General features: G+C 49.2%; 3 protein-coding genes across 8 annotated transcripts in view; 2 read left to right on the top strand and 1 right to left on the bottom strand.

Moving 5' to 3' along the window:
* Window positions 1-3,452, top strand: part of LOC116500231 (zinc finger protein 208-like) — a 437,615-nt gene extending 434,163 nt beyond the window's left edge. Inside the window, 1 exon segment of the mRNA XM_032205145.1 lies at window positions 2,701-3,452. Coding sequence (XP_032061036.1) covers window positions 2,701-3,356 — 656 coding nt within the window. The 3' untranslated portion in view covers window positions 3,357-3,452.
* LOC116500249 (zinc finger protein 883-like) overlaps window positions 1-9,851 on the top strand; it is a 28,376-nt gene extending 18,525 nt beyond the window's left edge. Inside the window, exons 3-5 of one of the 4 annotated variants that reach the window (XM_032205179.1) lie at window positions 3,597-4,594; window positions 7,148-7,252; window positions 7,420-9,851. In XM_032205179.1, the coding sequence (XP_032061070.1) occupies window positions 4,591-4,594; window positions 7,148-7,252; window positions 7,420-9,101 (1,791 nt within the window). In that variant the 5' untranslated portion in view covers window positions 3,597-4,590 and the 3' untranslated portion in view covers window positions 9,102-9,851. Of the gene's footprint in view, window positions 1-3,546; window positions 4,595-6,180; window positions 6,211-7,147; window positions 7,253-7,419 lie in introns of those variants that run through there. The other 3 variants (XM_032205180.1, XM_032205178.1, XM_032205181.1) reach the window with 3 other exon arrangements.
* Window positions 9,852-10,611: 760 nt separating this feature from the next.
* On the bottom strand, window positions 10,612-16,450 carry LOC116500244 (zinc finger protein OZF-like). 3 transcript variants are annotated; one of them, XM_032205159.1, is made up of 4 exons: window positions 13,484-13,583; window positions 12,868-12,957; window positions 12,475-12,614; window positions 10,626-12,373 (listed from the first exon to the last, which is right to left on the bottom strand). In XM_032205159.1, the coding sequence occupies exons 3-4, from the start codon at window positions 12,545-12,547 to the stop codon at window positions 10,971-10,973; spliced, it is 1,476 nt and encodes a 491-aa protein (XP_032061050.1). In that variant the 5' UTR covers window positions 12,548-12,614; window positions 12,868-12,957; window positions 13,484-13,583; the 3' UTR covers window positions 10,626-10,970. The 3 variants fall into 3 exon arrangements, with proteins under 3 accessions (XP_032061049.1, XP_032061050.1, XP_032061051.1); XM_032205160.1 differs by having other exon boundaries at window positions 10,626-12,370; XM_032205158.1 differs by lacking the exons at window positions 12,475-12,614; window positions 12,868-12,957; window positions 13,484-13,583 and adding exons at window positions 14,760-15,884; window positions 16,113-16,450 and having other exon boundaries at window positions 10,612-12,160.
* Between the last annotated feature and the right edge of the window lie 370 nt (window positions 16,451-16,820).

Below are 16,820 nucleotides of genomic sequence, written 5' to 3'. Positions count from 1 at the left end.
GGGATCCTCCAGGACGGGGATCCTCCGGGACCGGGATGCTCCAGGATCGGTTTGCTCCATGACAAGGATGCTCCGTGGGTTGGATGCTCCGGGGGGGTCCTAAGGGGGGCAGGATGCTGCGGGATCCGGCCCGGGAAGAGGCGGGGGACGCACAGGAAGGGGTTGGGGTTGCAGGAACCGAGAACAAAGCGGAGTCCGGGGAGCTCCGGTGCTCGGAGCCGGCTCCGGTGCTGCCGCCGCTGCTGTGCAGGTAATCGGCAGGGAGCGGGGGCTACCGGGGAGGGGACGGCTCCCCCCGGGATGGGTGCTTCCCCCCAACCCCCTTCCTCCCTGGTCTGGGTACGAGCCCTGTGGACCCCCCGGGGGCTGGATATGGGCTCCCCGACACCTCTCGGAGAGGATACGGATTCACCGCTGACTCCCTCCCGGTGTAAGTAGGGACCCCCGGCAGTCCCCCTCTGCACCCCTCGGACTGGCTACGACCCCCAGTCTCCGGGCTGGGTATGAGCCCCCCAAAACCCCAGCATCCCTTGGACTCCGTGTGAGCCCCCCCCCCCCGTGCATGAGGACAGCAGGGGACTTGTCCTCCCCAGGGCTCTGAGGTCCCCAAGGGGACAGGACAAAGGGACAGAGCTGGGTTGTCCTGATACTTGACTCCCCCCCCCATCCCCTCCCCATTTTGTTCCCTTCTTCCCCACTCCCCATAAGCTTGCTGATGTTGTAGGGCTGGCAGGGCCACTGCTGGGCTCATCCTAGATGTCCAAAAATCACAATGAAGCTCTAAATTTCAGCTTAGCACCCCAAAATGGGCATCTTTCTTTTTTCCTTTTTTCCTTTTTTCCTTTTTTCCTTTTTCTCCTTTTTCTTTTTCTTTTTTTTTTTTTTTTTTTTTTTTTATCGTTCCAAGCACTGATGGGCATCTGTGTCGTACACCAGAATAGACAAATGTCCTGAAACACCAAAAATAAAAAAAAGTGATGGACAAAATGAGACTGGCTCAGGTAGACAATTCGGCAGAGGGATTTGGAGGGTTTGCTCTGGAGATGGAGCAGGAAGCAAAGAGAATGGAAGAAGAGATGATGTGCAGAAAAAAAAAAAAAAAAAGAAACAAAACAAAAACCACAACATTTCTTCAGTGACAATGGTCATACACCAGAAAACCAGCCCTTTGGGGAAAGGAAACACCTGGTTTTTTGGGTGCAAAAACTTTCAGATGCATGAGTCTCCTCCCGGGAGGACCAGCACACCCTCATTTTCTTGCCTGAATGCCCCACGGCTCTCCTTGGTTGCCTGGGAAAGGCTTGAGCTATTTTGCTTCTTATTTAGGTATTTTTGTTCTTCTTTTTGCATGGTGGGGTGGCATCCTCACATGTTGAAGTGGGATCTCTTGCTGCTGCAGGAGCCCGTGACCTTCGAGGAGGTGGCCGTGTATTTCACCAAGGAGCAATGGGTCCTGCTGGACCCTGTGCAGAGGACTCTCTACGTGGATGTCATGCTGGAGAACTACGAGACCGTCACCTTGCTGGGTAAGGAGTCCTGGCCCTTGGAGTTTTGGAGCCAAGAGCTCCTGGAACTTTGGCTCCTGGCCTTTATGTTGCAGACAGTCTCAGTTTTGGGATGGCATGAGCTCTGTGGCATTCAAGAGTGAGGCAGATTCTCTTCCTGATGTTCCTCCTGGGAGTCAGAGCGAGGATGCGCATTAAGGCAAACCCCTTTTCTCCTCTCTTCCATACTATTTTCCAGGGTATGGAAATATCTGTCTTCCCCCGCGGCAACTTTTCCCCTTTTTCTGCACTATCTCCATCCCAAAGATTGATTTAGGTCCGGGCAGGTCAAACATTTGATGGTAGAGGACTCACATTCATGCAGGTAACCCAAGAGACTGTATCACCACCATTCCCACTCCACATCCCTCAAGTCAAGAGAAAGTTCACATTTCTTTCACTTCACAAATAATTCTCAAATCCCTCATGCCATTATCTCCTCTGGGACAGGTTTTCCTGCTGCTGAGCCAGACTTGCTCAACCAGGAGGGAGGAGAGCACTGGGCCCCAAACCTTCAAGAAATGGAGAAAAAAGTCCTGAGCAGCAGTCAGGAAGGTGAGGATGGGATGTCGTTGGCAAAGCCCATGACTACCTACATCAGCACATGCTATTATTTCCTATCAACCCTACATCAGGCTTTTAGTCAAAACGTGGTAGATCCTACTATGAGATATAGTTCCACTGATCCTAACTGGAAATCAGAATAAATTTCCTCTCCATTATCTTCCCAATCTTCCATCCCTGGGAAATGATGGAAGCAGAACTTCAGCCAGTTGTCCTGTCTGGTTAATTGGTGCTTCAGCTTTTCCTACACTTTCCCATTAATGTTATTTCTATCTGGCCTAGGAAATAACCTGTCTGGCTTCTCTCTGTGTCACAGAACCTCCTGGGATGGATGGGGAGATGGAGGAGGAGAGTGCTGGAGACCAAGATGCTGAGCAAGCACGGAGGCGTGCAGTTACATTGGTGATGCTTGAACACAGCACTCGTGGGAGCCTGCAGGGTCTGCTAACATGGAAAACAGGGAGCAGGACACTTTGTGGAGGAGCTGATGCCAACCTTGGAGAAACCCCCATCCAGGAGGAGCCTGCGGAAAGGCCGCCTGAGCATGGGCAGGAGGGTGGCTGGAGGAAGGACTTGCTTACACCTCCGAGAGACGATGTGGGAGAGAAACCTTTCAAGTGCCCGGAGTGTGGGAGAAGCTTCATGAGGAGCTCAGACCTCATCGTCCACCAGCGGACCCACACTGGGGAAAAACCTTACCAGTGCCCCGAGTGCGGGAGGTGCTTCAACAGGAGCTCCAGCCTTGTGACGCACCAGAGGGTGCACACGGGTGAGAAAATGTACAAGTGCCCCGAGTGTGCAAAAAGCTTTACACGGAGCTCAACGTTGACCGCACACCAGAGGACCCACACAGGGGAAAAGCCCTACCAGTGCTGTGAGTGCGGGAAGAGCTTCAGCAAAAGGTCAAACCTTATTAAACACCAAAGGCAGCACACCGGAGAGAGACCGTATCGATGCCCCGACTGCGGGAAGAGCTTCATACAGAGCTCAGACCTGATTGTCCACCAGCGAACGCACACAGGAGAAAAGCCCTACCAGTGCTCAGAGTGTGGGAAATGTTTCAGCGTGCGGTCGAAACTTATTCAACACCAGCGCGTGCACACGGGAGAGAAACCCTACACATGTGCTGAGTGCGGGAAGAGCTTTGGGCAGAGCTCGCACCTTTCCGTGCACCAGAAAACTCACAGAGGAGAAAAATCAGCACTCCGAGTGTGGAAGGTCATCCAGTGTGAGATCCTGCCTTGCTAAATATCAGAAACTGCATGCAGGAGATGGATATACAGAATATCTGAGTGTGGGAGATGGTCTTTGCACTTAAACCTAGACAGAAGAACATTTTGCTGCTGTGCTTGTGCCCACAAAAGCCAAGAAATCAGTCAGCAAACGGGAAGTTCCATTAAAAATGAACCAGTCTGTACACAAGAAGGACTGTAAGTACTTCAGAGGGTGGGGCAAGAAGGAAATTCAGTCGCTAAATGCAGTGTGTAGGGTGGATGGGCTCAGAAAGTGCCGTGGGTTTTGTACTACTTACACTGATGTCATGTTTAAATATGCCAGTGTGACCCTAGGAAAACCAGGTCTCCAGAGGCACCTTCCAAACTCCTCATGATGTTCACGACGTTCATCAAAATCGCAGTGTTTGGCCACTTGGCGCGTCTCCTCCCATGTCTGACCCCCAGGTAGTTATCTTCTTCGAGTTAAATCCACGTTTCTGGCCTGTAATGCACGGAGGAATTGGCCTCCACTTTGAGGAACTTTACGAAGCCTCCCCAGGTCCAGCTGGGTCCTGGAAACAAGGCACATTTTGGATTGTGGCAGAGGAGATTGGGTTGAACCACATCTTCTGGGGCACTCGTGTCTTTTGTGTCTGGGTTTCCTACAACTCCTGGTACTCATCCTCCCTGTGCTGCCTTCAGTCACCTGTATTCTCTATCCCCGCTCATCATCTAGGAGGCTGAGAAATTACCTGGTGAAGAAATTGAGATGTCTTCATGTTTAGGAGCCTTACTTGCTCCCACTTGAGCCCATGTCCAAGCTGAGGCACAAGAAGTTAAAATTTTAGAATCACAAATTCATTTAGGTTGGAAAAGACCCTTCAGATCATAAAGTCCAACCATCCACCCAATGACCTAAGTTGTCCACGTACCATAGACTTGGAGTGGAGTTTCCTGAAGGAAGGGGATCCAACACTGGTTCTTAACAGGTTAAGAGCACTATTTTTATATGGACAGACCAGAAAAATCAGCCTACAGGGATAGACTTAATGATCTAGGAGCTCTTTTCCAACCTAATTTGGGGTCTGTGACTGTGTCCAGTTAGAAAGGAGAAGACTATTTCCATCACTGAAGCCACATCAGAAGCCAAGAGGTCTTCCTGTCCATGAGTCACTTGAACGACAACTCCACAAGGGAAGATCTCCAGAACATGAGCTTCTTGAGAGGTAGAAACCAGACTTGCTTCAGGACCTGCGAGCAGAAATGCAATGGGTATGTTTACAGGGCTGTTTCTCAGAGAGTGAAGGCTGGGAGGGCTTTTCACAAGTTGCTATTCTTGGGCAAAAAAAAATAATGAAATGGGATCCTCCAAGTTCTCCAAGAACTTGTACTTGTTCTCCACATTCCTCTGCAGCAGCCATGGCGACAATGTGATACTCATGCAATGGCAAAGGAAGGAGAGTCCACCACAGCCCTTTCCAAACTGGGGAATTTGCTTCCACTGGGATAGAAAAAAAAAATAAAAATTTACCAGCAGACACTTCAGTCAAGGAGGACCTTTATGGGCATCCCCTGGGGTTAGTGGCAGATCAAGAATACGGGATTTTTTTGGAGGAGTGGGACACATAGGTGATGGTAGAGTTGTACCACAGATAGAGCTAAGAACCTGAAAAGTTGGTCCTATTTTCTACAGTGCATTTTCATAAAGACCTTCCAGAGACCTGGAGGACCCAGGAATTTGCAAACAGGGACAAGGCTACTGCAGATTTCTCGTTATTAGGCTGTCGGGAAGATCATCTGCTTTGTCTCCAAATCCTGAAGTTAAAAAATAAATAAAAAGTTACAAGATAAATAAAATAAATAAGAAATATAAAAATAAAGAGGAATAAAAAATATAATAAATATGTTTAAAATAAAAATATAAATGGAAAAAATGTAGAAATATAAAAGAATAGAAACATAAACAGTAGACATATAAAAAAGTAGAAGCAAAAATAAAAAGCAAAACACAAAAAGAAAAGAAAACCAAAAAGGGTAAAAATAAAAAATAAAAAGAAGAAAGATTAAAAAGGAAAATTTAAAAATAAAGTAAAAATATAAGAAGTAAAAGGATAAAAGAGTAAAAATTAAAAAGTAAAAAATAAGTAAAAGAATAAAAGTATGACAAAAATAGAAAAAAAATAAAACAAAAAAGTATAAGAATTAAAAGTAAAAGAATAATAAAGTAAAAATATACAATGTAAAATAATAAAAGTATAAGTAAAAAAAAAAAAAGTAAAAATAAAAATATACAAAATGAAAATAAAATTAAACATAAAAATATAAATAAGAATAAAAAGTAGAAAAAGAAAAATATACAAAATGAAAACTAATAATAAAAGAAAAATAAAAGAAAAATAAGAATGAAACACGAAAAAATAGAAATAAAAATGAAAAATAATAAGTAAAAAATAAAAATATAAAGAACTGAAAAATAATAAAAAAGTAAAAAAAAAAAAAAAAAAAAACAAAAAACAGAATATAAAGAAATAAAAAAGAATTAAAAAGTAAAAACTAAGAACATAAAGGAAGAGCACGATAAACATAAAAAGTAAACAAAGAAAAGTAAAAAAAATAAAAATTAAAAAAAAAAAAGAAAAAGGCCCCTAAAAAAGGCCGCAATCAGCCCGGGAAGGAAGCGAGGCAGCAGCGAACAAAGGCCCCGGGGCCGGGAGGAGGCGAGGCCGGCAGCGGGGCCGCGAATCCCATCCGGGGCCGGCGGCGCCCCCCCGGGACGGCTCCTCCCGGCCGCCACCCCCCGGGACGGGGCCGAGCCGGGGCCGGGGACCGAGGGCACGAAGGGGCCGGGAACCGGGGCCGGGGCCGGAGCAGCGCGGGGCGGCGGCCATGTAATGGGGGGGTCCGGGGGGGAAGCACGGGGATGGGGGAACCGGGGGGGGGCCGGGGTGCACGGATCGGGCCACGCGGTGCCAGCGCGTTGCTGCGGGGGGATGCGGTGAGGAGGGGGGGATTTGGCTCTCTTTGGGGCTGTTTGGGAGCTTATTTGTACTTTTGTTCTCGGGCTGCGTTTGGTTTCTGTATTTCTTCTTTCTTTTTAATTTTATTCCTAATTTTATTTTTTCTTGTCTATTTTTTCTTGCCTATTTTTCTATTTTTTTCTATTTTTTTCTATTTTTATTTTTTTTCTATTTTTATTTTTTCCTGTCTAATATTATTTTTTTTTCTATTTTTTTTTCATTTTTTTTTTTCGTATCTGTTTTTACTTTCTCTTTTCTGTTTTTATTTTTTCCATTTTTACTTTTTCCATTTTTCTTTTATCTTTTCATCACTAATTTTCTTGTTTTCTATTTTTTCTTTTTTATTTTCTTTTTAACTTTATTTCTAATTTTATTTCCAACTTTTTATTTCTTTCTATTTTTATTTACTATTTCTATATTTCTTTTCTATTTTATTTCTAAATTTGTTCTTTCTTTTCCATTTTTCTATTTTTCTTTTTATTTTTCCACTTTATCTCTGATTTCATTTCTAAATTTCTTTTTTCTTTTTCATTTCTTTTTCATTTTATTTATAATTGTGTTCTAAATTAATTATACTTTTAACTTTATAATTTTATACTTTATACTTTTATGCTTTATACTTCTAATTTTAATTATACTTTTAATTGCACTTTTACTGTACTTTTATTTTTATTTTTTTAATTTTATTTTTTATTTTTTATTTTCCTCTTTTTAACTTTATTCCTAATTTTATTTCTAACCTTATTTCCAATTGTATTTTTAATTTTATTTCTAATTTTGACACATTTTTGCCACTTTCAACCCACAGAGCAGGGCTTCCCTTTCCTGAAACCAGCTTGCATGGAGCAGCCTGGAGAGCTTCCAACCCCCCTAGGGATGCAAGAAGAAAAAAAACCCGGAGACCCCCTTGGAGGTGAGGCACTGCCCCCCCCAGAAATTCTCCGTGGACCCCTGGGTTCACCCCCTGCCACAACTCAGACTTGCTACGGCTCAGCTCTTGCTCTCAGGCTTCTTTCCTCTCCCCCCGTGACCTCGTTTCCCTTCCAGATTTAAGACGTTTTTCTCATTTGTGTCCCCCAGCAGGATGCACCCCGAGGAGAGCTAGGACTGAACCGAGCCCGACACGAGGACACGAGGAAGGAAGGGGAGATCCCAGCATTGGCACTGGCATCACCGCTGGCATCATGGCCAGCAAACGGGCAGGGAACGGCTCCGAGGGCACGCGGCCGGAGGCAGCTCCTGAGGCTGAGTGGAGGCCGGGAGAAGATGAGGATGTGAAGGTTGCAGCTCATCTCATCCCTCAGGCAGGGGACGTGAAAATCCTCAACGGCTCCAAAGCCCAGCGCGGGGCCGCCGCCGGGGAGAAGAAATACGCGTGCGAGGAGTGCGGGAGGAGGTTTGGCCAGAGCTCCAACCTCATCGTGCACCAGCGAATCCACACGGGGGAGAAGCCCTACAAGTGCCAGGAGTGCGGCAAGTGCTTCAGGCAGAGCTCCAACCTCATCGTCCACCAGCAGACGCACGGCGGGGAGAAGCTTTACGAGTGCCCCAAGTGCCAGAAGTGCTTCCCGGACAGGTCGCTGCTCATTAGGCACAAGAGGATCCACATGGGAGAAAAGCCCTTTAAATGCCAGCATTGTGGGAAAAGCTTCATCCACCAATCGAGGCTTCTCGTCCACGAGAAGGTCCACGCAGGAGACCAGCTCTACCAGTGCCCCCAGTGCGGGAAGTGCTTCAGGGACAAGTCCAAGTTGCTGCAGCACCAGCAGCGGCACGTGGGCGAGCGGCGCTACAAGTGCTACGAGTGCGGAGAGGAGTTCAGCCAGAGCTCGGACCTCAACCTCCACCAGAGGGTCCACGTGGAGGAGAAGCTCTACCAGTGCTCGACGTGTGAGAAGTGCTTCAAGGACAGGTCGACGCTCATCAGGCACGAGACGGTGCACACCGGGGAGAAGCCCTACCAGTGCCACGAGTGCGGGAAGAGGTTCACCAGGAGCTCCGATATCATCGTCCACCAGCGGACGCACACAGGGGAGAAGCCCTTCGAGTGCCCCGAGTGTGGCAAGAGCTTCAGCCACAGGTCAAATCTTTTCCGGCACCAGAGGATGCACATGGGGGAGAAGCCCTACAAGTGCGAAGAGTGCGGGAAGAGATTCGGGCAGAGCTCGGAGCTCATCGTCCACCAGCGCACGCACACGGGGGAGAAACCCTACCACTGCTCTGAGTGCGAGAAGTTCTTTCGGGGGAGGTCGACGCTTTTCAGGCACGAGAGGCTGCACACAGGGATTAAACCCTACGAGTGCTCCGATTGCGGGAAGAGCTTTGGGCAGAGCGGGGACCTGATCGCCCACCAGCGCTTCCATACCGGCGAGAAGCCCTACCAGTGTGGTGAGTGCGGGAAGAGCTTCAGCAACCGGTCGAGCCTCCTTCGGCACCAGAGGCTGCACGCCGGGGAGAAGCCCTACAAGTGCCACGAGTGTGGGAAGAGCTTCGCGCAGAGCTCGGACCTCATCACCCACCGGCGCACGCACACGGGTGAGAAGCCCTACCCGTGCTCGGTGTGCGGGAAGAGCTTCAACAGGAGGTCCAACCTCGTTGTGCACCAACGCGTGCACGGAAGGGACAGGCTCTGCAAATGCCGGCAGTGCGGGAGAAGCTTCCAGCAGAACTCGCAGCTCGCCCTGCAGCAGAACTCTCCTCGGTGTCCCGAGTGCACGAAGTGGTTTGAGGAGGGGTCAAACCCCGGTGAACACCAGAGATAGCACTGGGGAGAAAAGCTCTGTAAGCACCCAGAGTTCTGGATTGGGGCAGATAAGAAAAATTACAGCTTTGCCTAGGTATTATTCAATCTTTCCACCTTTGCAGTCTTCAGGAAAAATAAAAAACATCACGAAACACACAAATGATCTAAAGTAGGCTGATGAGAGTAAATAATATAATGATTTTTTTTTTTTCTAATTATTTCTTATTATTGAGTTTGCTTCAAGGGCTTGAGGTGTGTTGATCCACTCACTCCCATCTCCCCCAGTCAAACCATCTTGTTCTGGGGTTCAGGCTGTCTGTCCATCCCATCACCTGGCTTCAAAGCCCTTAAATCCTGCAGCGTTCCCCAGGCTGGGGCATCCGCCCTGGGTGCCCATCAGCACCCCGAGATACCGTAGAAATCTGTCTTCCTACACACATCCTTCCCTCCCCACTATATGTATTTAACCTCAGTAATAATAATAAAAAAAGCCCTCTGTTCCTAATCTTATGTTTACCTTTTATTTTTCTGTTAGCTAAATAGCTGTGTATTAAATCTGGAATTGCTCCTGCGTGGCAGGAAGGGATTGCTGCTATAAAAAAAATGTGAGAGGGGGAACTGATGTTTGCAACCCTGAATTCTGGAGGAAAACTGTCTAAAAACTGTCTGTGGGGAAATCACACTTCCCCTGTGTTTTTTTGTTTGTTTGTTTGTTTTGTTTTTTTGTTTTTGTTTTTCTTTCTTTCTTGGTGTATTCTTGCTCCTGAACTTGGGAGCTGCTCAGAGAGATGGTCAAGAGTCTTTGGGGTGCTCAGAGTCTCTTTGGCCTCATCTTCCCTTCTCACCATGTACCAGGACCTACCTCCCGTTCCCTTCCCTCTCCTCATCACCTCCTTTCCTCCAAAAAAACTAAAGCCACCCATGGTGCCACCACAGCAAAGATCTGTGTGAGCACTATGGCTGTGTTATCACTGGTTGCTTCCACCTTCGCTTTTGACGTGGCCATCCCATAACTTTCTGACTTTAAATTAGTAATCTCTGATGCATTTAGACCCCAGATGGTCCACCGGGGCAGTGAATTTATCATTAGTAGCCAAATATCTGGAAAAAAACCACGTTAATATAAAAAGTTGGTTGGCTGGTTGGGTTGCACGGCTGGTTTGGAGTTGTGTTAATAACGCCCTGGCTGCGAACCAGTGGTCGTGGTGGTGTGGGTCTTGTCAACCCTCGGCCATAAAGGGGTTTCTGGTAAGCCCAGGCTCTGTGCCATCCCCGTAGGTGTCTCTCCATCAGCTGGTGACAGGATGACCCCATCCAGCAATGGGACGCCTCACCCAACACAGAAGGATGGGGTGGGCCCATCGAGGGCTAGGGGGTGTCACTGCGGCCATCCATGGCCTCGGCTTGCATATGGGGCTATGGGCTGGAGCCCAGCACAGGCTATGCTTGTGGGATGACTGCGTCCACCCTACAGGTGCTTCTGGAGGCACAGAAGGACCATGATAAGGACAAAAGTGGGAAGGGTGATGAGCAGAAGCCTGGCTAAGAGCTGGGCTGCACTGGGACAGGGGAAAGACAACCAGAAGAGCAGGAGCCATGCAGTGAATGCCAAGACCATTCGAGGTGCTTGCAATAATACACATCATTTAAGAAACCATTTCACATTTTACTTTGGCCACCCTAAAACATACACACAGGTTACTCCCCCCATCCTTGCAGACTCTGCTGTGGAACATCAAGACTTCTCATGCTCCACAGGCTGTTCCTTCCCTGCCATCGCTCCTAGGATTTATTGAGCTTTTTCTCCATTTTGCCTCTTTCCTCCAGGCATTTGCAGGGTTTTTTTCCTCCATGTCACTACTGATGCTCAACAGTTCCACCAAAGCACTTAGGTGCACCCCGAGCATGCTGCAGCAGCGGTGTCCATCGGCCCATTGGGGCGGCCCAGATTCACCTGGAAGCTTTTCCCACCCCGCCGGTGTTTGCCGAGTCCGTGCACTCGCTGGTGCACGATGAGGTTGGATTTCCTACCAAAACACTTCCCGCATTGCTGGCACGGGTAGGGCTTCTCCCCGGTGTGGGTCGTCCGATGCTCGAGGAGATCTGTGCTCTGCGCGAAGCTCTTCTCACACTCGTGGCACTTGTAGGGCTTCTCGCCCGTGTGTTTCCGCTGATGCCTGACGAGGCTCGAGCTGTTGCAGAAGAAATTCCCGCACTCGCCGCACTTGTAGGGTTTTTCCCCTGTATGGAAGCGCTGGTGGACCACCAGGTCCGCGCTCAGCCCAAAGCTCTTCCCACACTCGGGACACGTGTAAGGCCGCTCGCCCGTGTGCTGCCTCTCGTGCCGCATGAGCGTGGTCCTGCCCTTGAAGCACTTCCCACACTCGGAGCAGCGGAAGGGCTTCTCCCCCGTGTGGGTCCGCTGATGGACCAGCAGATCCGTCCGGTGGCCAAAATTCTTCCCGCACTCTTGGCAGCGGAAAGGTTTCTCCCCCGTGTGCCTCCTCTGGTGGGTGAAGAGGTTGGATTTGTGATTGAAGCTCTTCCCACACTCGGCGCAAGCGAAGGGTTTCTCCCCTGTGTGGATTCTCTGATGGACGGTCAGGTCTGATTTCCGAGCGAATCGCTTCTCGCACTCGTGACACTCGTACGGCTTCTCGCCAGTGTGCACCATCTCGTGCCTGAGGAGCGTGGATTTGTCCTTGAAGCGCTTTTCACACTGCGGGCACTTGTAGATTTTATCCGCCGCGTGGGTTTTCTGGTGCATCACCAGCTTGGTGCTGTGCCAAAACCTTTTCCCGCACTCGGAGCACTTAAACGGCCTTTCCCCCGTGTGCGTTTTCTGGTGCTCAAGGAAATCGGGGTTATTCCCAAAGGTTTTCCTGCAATCACGGCACCGAAAAACCTTCTGCCCGCTGTGCAGCCTCTGGTGCTTGGCGAGGTTCGACCTGTCACTGAAGGGTTTCCCACACGCACAGCAGGCGTAGGGCTTTTCCCCGGTGTGCGTCCTCCTGTGCACGATGAGGTTGGAGTTGTGCCTGAAGCTTTTCCCGCACTCCTTGCAGAAATATTTCTTCTCTTGAGCAAAGCTTTCTGCTGGGGGGTTGGGTTCCTCGAGGATTTTGGCCACGCTCGCATCCTTCCCCGCGCAGCCCTGCAGCCTGAGGTCATTTGTGCCATCCATTCTCTGCCAAAACCAATTTCCTCCTGAGTTTCCCAATGAGGAGATGCTCATTTCAGGTCCTTCCCAACGGGGACCCTTTTCCACCTCGTTCTCCGTCCCATGTCCTGCTGGGTTACGAGAAGAAGCAAACAGCAATGTTATTTCTAAGAAAAAGGCCCCCAGGATGGGCTCGTAGGCTGGGACAGCCACGCGGGTGCACAGCTCTCACCTCGCCAAGGGTTTTCCAGGGTCTCTGTCTCACTTTGCTGAGCATCTTCCCACGTTCCCTCACCTTGCTCCATCCGCTCATCTCCGTTTGGGTCCAAAACAGGACTGGGGTTTGGCCATGCTTCAGGGAATCCTGCTGGTCTGGGGGGAGGAGGAGTAAAAATGTGATAAATCCTCGCATGGGAAAACTCTCCATAGCAAAGCGTGGAACTGGAAATTAAAGATCAGCGAAATTAAATAAATATCAGGGGAATGAAATTATCCCAGAGGTGGGATTAGTGCTGAGAAGCAGTCAACACGGAGTAGGAGGGACACCCTTGGGCAACCCCACACTCGGGGCAGTGCCTGTGTGCTCGGAGCCCCCCATATCCTGAGCCCATCCTGGAGGTCTCACCATCAATGTGATGCTTTTTCCACTGATAGCGATGCTCCCCGGTCCTTCTGGCTGCTCTTCAAGCTGTAAAGCAGGCCTAAGGAGGAAACTCTGAGCAAAATAAGTACAAAAGTAAGTAATAGTAATATTATAATTAAGAACAAGAATAAGAACAAGAATAAAGAGTAATAATAATAATAATAATAATAATAAAATAATAAAATAATAATAATAATAATAATAATAATAATAATAAAAAATAGTAAGAGTAAGACTGAGACTGAGAATAAGAATAAGAATAAGAATTAGAATAAGAATAAGAATAAGAATAAGAATAAGAATAAGAATAAAGGAGGAGGAGGAAGAGGAGGAAAAGAGAAGGAGAAGGAGAAGGAGAAGGAGAAGGAGAAGGAGAAGGAGAAGGAGAAGGAGAAGGAGAAGGAGAAGGAGAAGGAGAAGGAGAAATAAAATAAAAGAATAAAAAGAAGAAATAAAAATTAAAAAATAGAAAAGAAGAAGAAGAAGAAATAATAAAAAATAAAAATAAAAATAAAAATAAAAACCGACCAACCAAATAAATAAATAAATAAATAGAAATAACTATAAAATAAAAAATATATATTAAAAAAACCCCGACCTGCGAACGGTTAGGGGGCAACTTCCCCCAACTCGCCTCCGGGGGACCGCGACAGGCTCCGGGCCACCGGGAGCGACCCCGGAGCCAGCCCCAGCTCCGCTCCCGGGGCCGGGGGGGCCGAGGGGGGGTCCGGCAGCTCCGGTCCCGCCCCGGGGCGGCCCCGAGCTCCTCCCGCCCCTTCCGTTGCCCCCCCTCCGGGTGCTACCGGTACGGAGCCCCATCCACCCACTGCTACCCCAGCCCCCAAAAGACCACCCCCCGCATGTAGTAATGACGCAGAATCCACCAGCAAAAAATATATATATAATTTTTTTATATAAAGATTATTTATTGAATTTTCAATATAAATTACCTCCACCTCTTTCCTTTCAAGCCACGAATATTTTTAATTTTTTGGCACTGAGACCTCGATCCTCCCTTCAATCAGGCGGAGCAGATGCTCCCCAACACCTCCAGTGGAGCCCTTTTGATTTTCCCCACCCTAAAAAGCTTGGAGGGAAGATGCTCCCCCGCATGTTCCTCTCTTGTATTCTATCAATATAAAATTCCCATAGATTCTATCATTCGTGCAGAGAGCTAATAAGAAAATAAAATCTCCAACCCGTTTGGAAATTGAGGTTTAACGCCTCAGGGCAGGGTGTGCCCTCACTCTTGATTATTAATTATTGATTGCTATTGATTATCGATTGCTATTTTGAGCTTGATTTCTGTTTTGAGCTGGGGCTTGGATGGGAGCAGGAGAGATTTCTCAGCAATTGTGAGCTAACCTTAGAAGATAAAACAGCAAGATATTAAGGAAATGGGATAGGATGGTAGAAGGGCTCTCGGTAGGGAACTAGAGTTCAGATGAGGCTGTCAGGGGAGCAAAGTGAAGGTTGTTAAGCAAACTACACAATAATGTGTGAAATTAGCCTTTTTCTATCGCCGATGAACCCCTATTGTGGCATAGCAATGATTGACCCAACTCATAGCACCCCCTTTTCTTCTCCCTGAGTAGTCTCTGATGCAGAAAAAAAAGGTGAATCTCACACGGGACAGTATCCCACGCTTTAAACCTCATCCATTTCCTTCTTATTTACTGTGATTTTAGGATGTGAGCTCTGGCCGAGCCCATTCTCCTATTTCAGGCACTTGGGAGGTTTTTGTCCTCTGCATCATCGCTGCTGCTCAAGGATGCTCAAGGATTCCTCCTCGAGGGGTTTCGCGCACTCGGAGCACGGGGACGAACCATCTCCTGCAGGGTTTTGCTCCGGGGTCTTCCCACTTCTCGAGCAGCCTCCCGTCCTCTGTCCCCTGTGGCCTCGCTGGTGCACGAGGAGGCTGGATTTCCTGGTGAACCTCTTCCCACACTCGGCGCACGGGTAGGGCTTCTCCCCCGTGTGCGTGCGCTGGTGGGCAATGAGGTCCGAGCTCTGCCCGAAGCTCTTCCCACACTCATGGCACTTGTAGGGCTTCTCCCCCGAGTGCCATTTCTGGTGCTTGACGAGGCTGGATTTATTGCAGAAGAATTTCCCACACTCGCCGCACTGGTAGGGCTTCTCACCAGTATGGAAGCGCTGGTGCGTGATAAGGTCCCCGCTCTGCCCAAAGCTCTTCCCACACTCAGAGCACTCATAGGGTTTCTCCCCGGTGTGCAACCTCTCGTGCCTGAAGAGCCCGTACCTCCCCCTGAAGGACTTCTCACACTGGGAGCACTGGTAGGGCTTCTCCTCCGTGTGCGTGCGCTGGTGGATGGTGAGCTCCGACCTCCGGGCAAAGCTTTTCCCACACTCGTGGCACTCGAACGGCTTCTCCCCGGTGTGCACGATCCGGTGGGTGAAGAGGTTGGAGCGTTGGCTGAACCTCTTGCCACACTCGGAGCACTCAAAGGGCTTCTCCCCCGTGTGGATCCGCTGGTGGACGACGATGTCGGAGCTCCTGGTGAACCTCTTCCCGCACTCGTGGCACTTGTAGGGCTTCTCCCCGGTGTGCACTCGCTCGTGCCTGATGAGCGTCGACCTGTCCTTGAAGAACTTCTCGCACGTCGAGCACTGGTAGGGCTTCTCCGCCATGTGGCTTTTCTGATGCGAGCTCAGGTCCGAGCTCTTCCCAAATTCCTTGCCGCACTCTTGGCATTTGAAAGCCTTTTCCCCTCGGTGCAGCCGCTGATGGCAGATGAGCTCCGACCTGTCCTGGAAGCATTTCTTGCAGTGCGAACACTCATAGAGATTTTCATCTACAACGAGCTGCCCATCCCCATCACAACGGGCGAATTCATCCCCTGCTTTCCTTGGCTCCATCCCATGATCTTTCCCACTGTCATCCCCTTCTGGTTTTATCACCGTAGTTTCACCCATTTTGCCTTCAGCCAGATCCTTCTGCTCCACGTGGCGACCTTCGTCCTCCCTCCACGTCCTGTCTCCTGCAGGGTGAGATGGATAACATTACTTTTTGCCCTGGGATGGTATATCCATGACCAGGGCATCAATAACCACTCCCGGGGGCCACAGATGACTGTGGAAGCTGAATTACAGCGAGCCCCATTGCCGAAAGACATCAGGATATGCCCTCAGCCAGGACAATTCTCACCCTTATGGGTTAAAATTTTGGAAACTCCCAGTGGTTCCTCTCCCACTCCCCAATTTCTCACCTTTTTGGCTTCTCTCAGTGCTGCCCAGCTCTCTCCCCGGAGGACCAGGTGCCACCAGCTTTCCCCCTTCTTCCATCCAGTCTCTTTTGGGGCCAGAAAGCCCTGTTTTGGGGGCAGACGCCCGGTTGCCAGCACTACCTTCACCACAACGCTACGGCCAAATCCTGACTGGGTGACACTTCCCCGTGGGCTTATTTCGCACCAGCCTTTCCGTTTCGATGTAATCTCCCCTTTTTCCAAACCCTGCAGCACCCCAGGGCTGCAAATCTTAATTTCCCTGGGGGGGGACTGGGATGCTCAGCCCGGTTTGGATCAGATCAACCTGGTCCCGGCCACAAGATCCCGGCTCCCAGCGCATCCCCGGCCGGGCAGCGCTGTTGGAAGCTCGGGGAAGCCGGTTGCTGGCCGGGATGCTGCACAGAGGCACAGGAAAAAGCCAAGGGGGACGAGGGGGGGACAGTTCCGGCTGTGCAGAGAGAGCTTTCGGAGGGATTTGTGCTCAGCATCCCTCTCCCTCCTGCTCCCCATCCCTGGCTGCGGATAGGGAGGATCTGAGGACCAGCAAAATACTTCTATTTTTAATTATTATTATTATTTTTTTTTTTATGGGGGTGGAGGAGGAAAGAAATGTGGAAAAAGCCTTTTCTGTGCTGTGGATGTGTGTGCTGTGCCATGGCTGTGGTCATCTCGTACACGGGAAATGCGGAG

This window comes from Aythya fuligula, chromosome 33 (genome assembly GCF_009819795.1).
Source record: "Aythya fuligula isolate bAytFul2 chromosome 33, bAytFul2.pri, whole genome shotgun sequence".
NCBI classification, from domain to species: domain Eukaryota; kingdom Metazoa; phylum Chordata; class Aves; order Anseriformes; family Anatidae; genus Aythya; species Aythya fuligula.
This window is presented reverse-complemented; position numbering and strand designations above follow the sequence as displayed.

Excerpts from the sequence above, each read along its gene's own strand:
- LOC116500244 (XM_032205158.1), bottom strand. The coding sequence starts at position 16,188 with ATGGAAGAAGGGGGAAAGCTGGTGGCACCTGGTCCTCCGGGGAGAGAG. Across the intron at positions 15,885-16,112 it reads CACTGAGAGAAGCCAAAAAG|GAGACAGGACGTGGAGGGAG; the intron begins GTGAGAAATTGG and ends CTCACCCTGCAG. Across the intron at positions 12,161-14,759 it reads CAGGGGACAGAGGACGGGAG|AGAAGAAATATTTCTGCAAG; the intron begins GCTGCTCGAGAA and ends GCTTTGCTCAAG.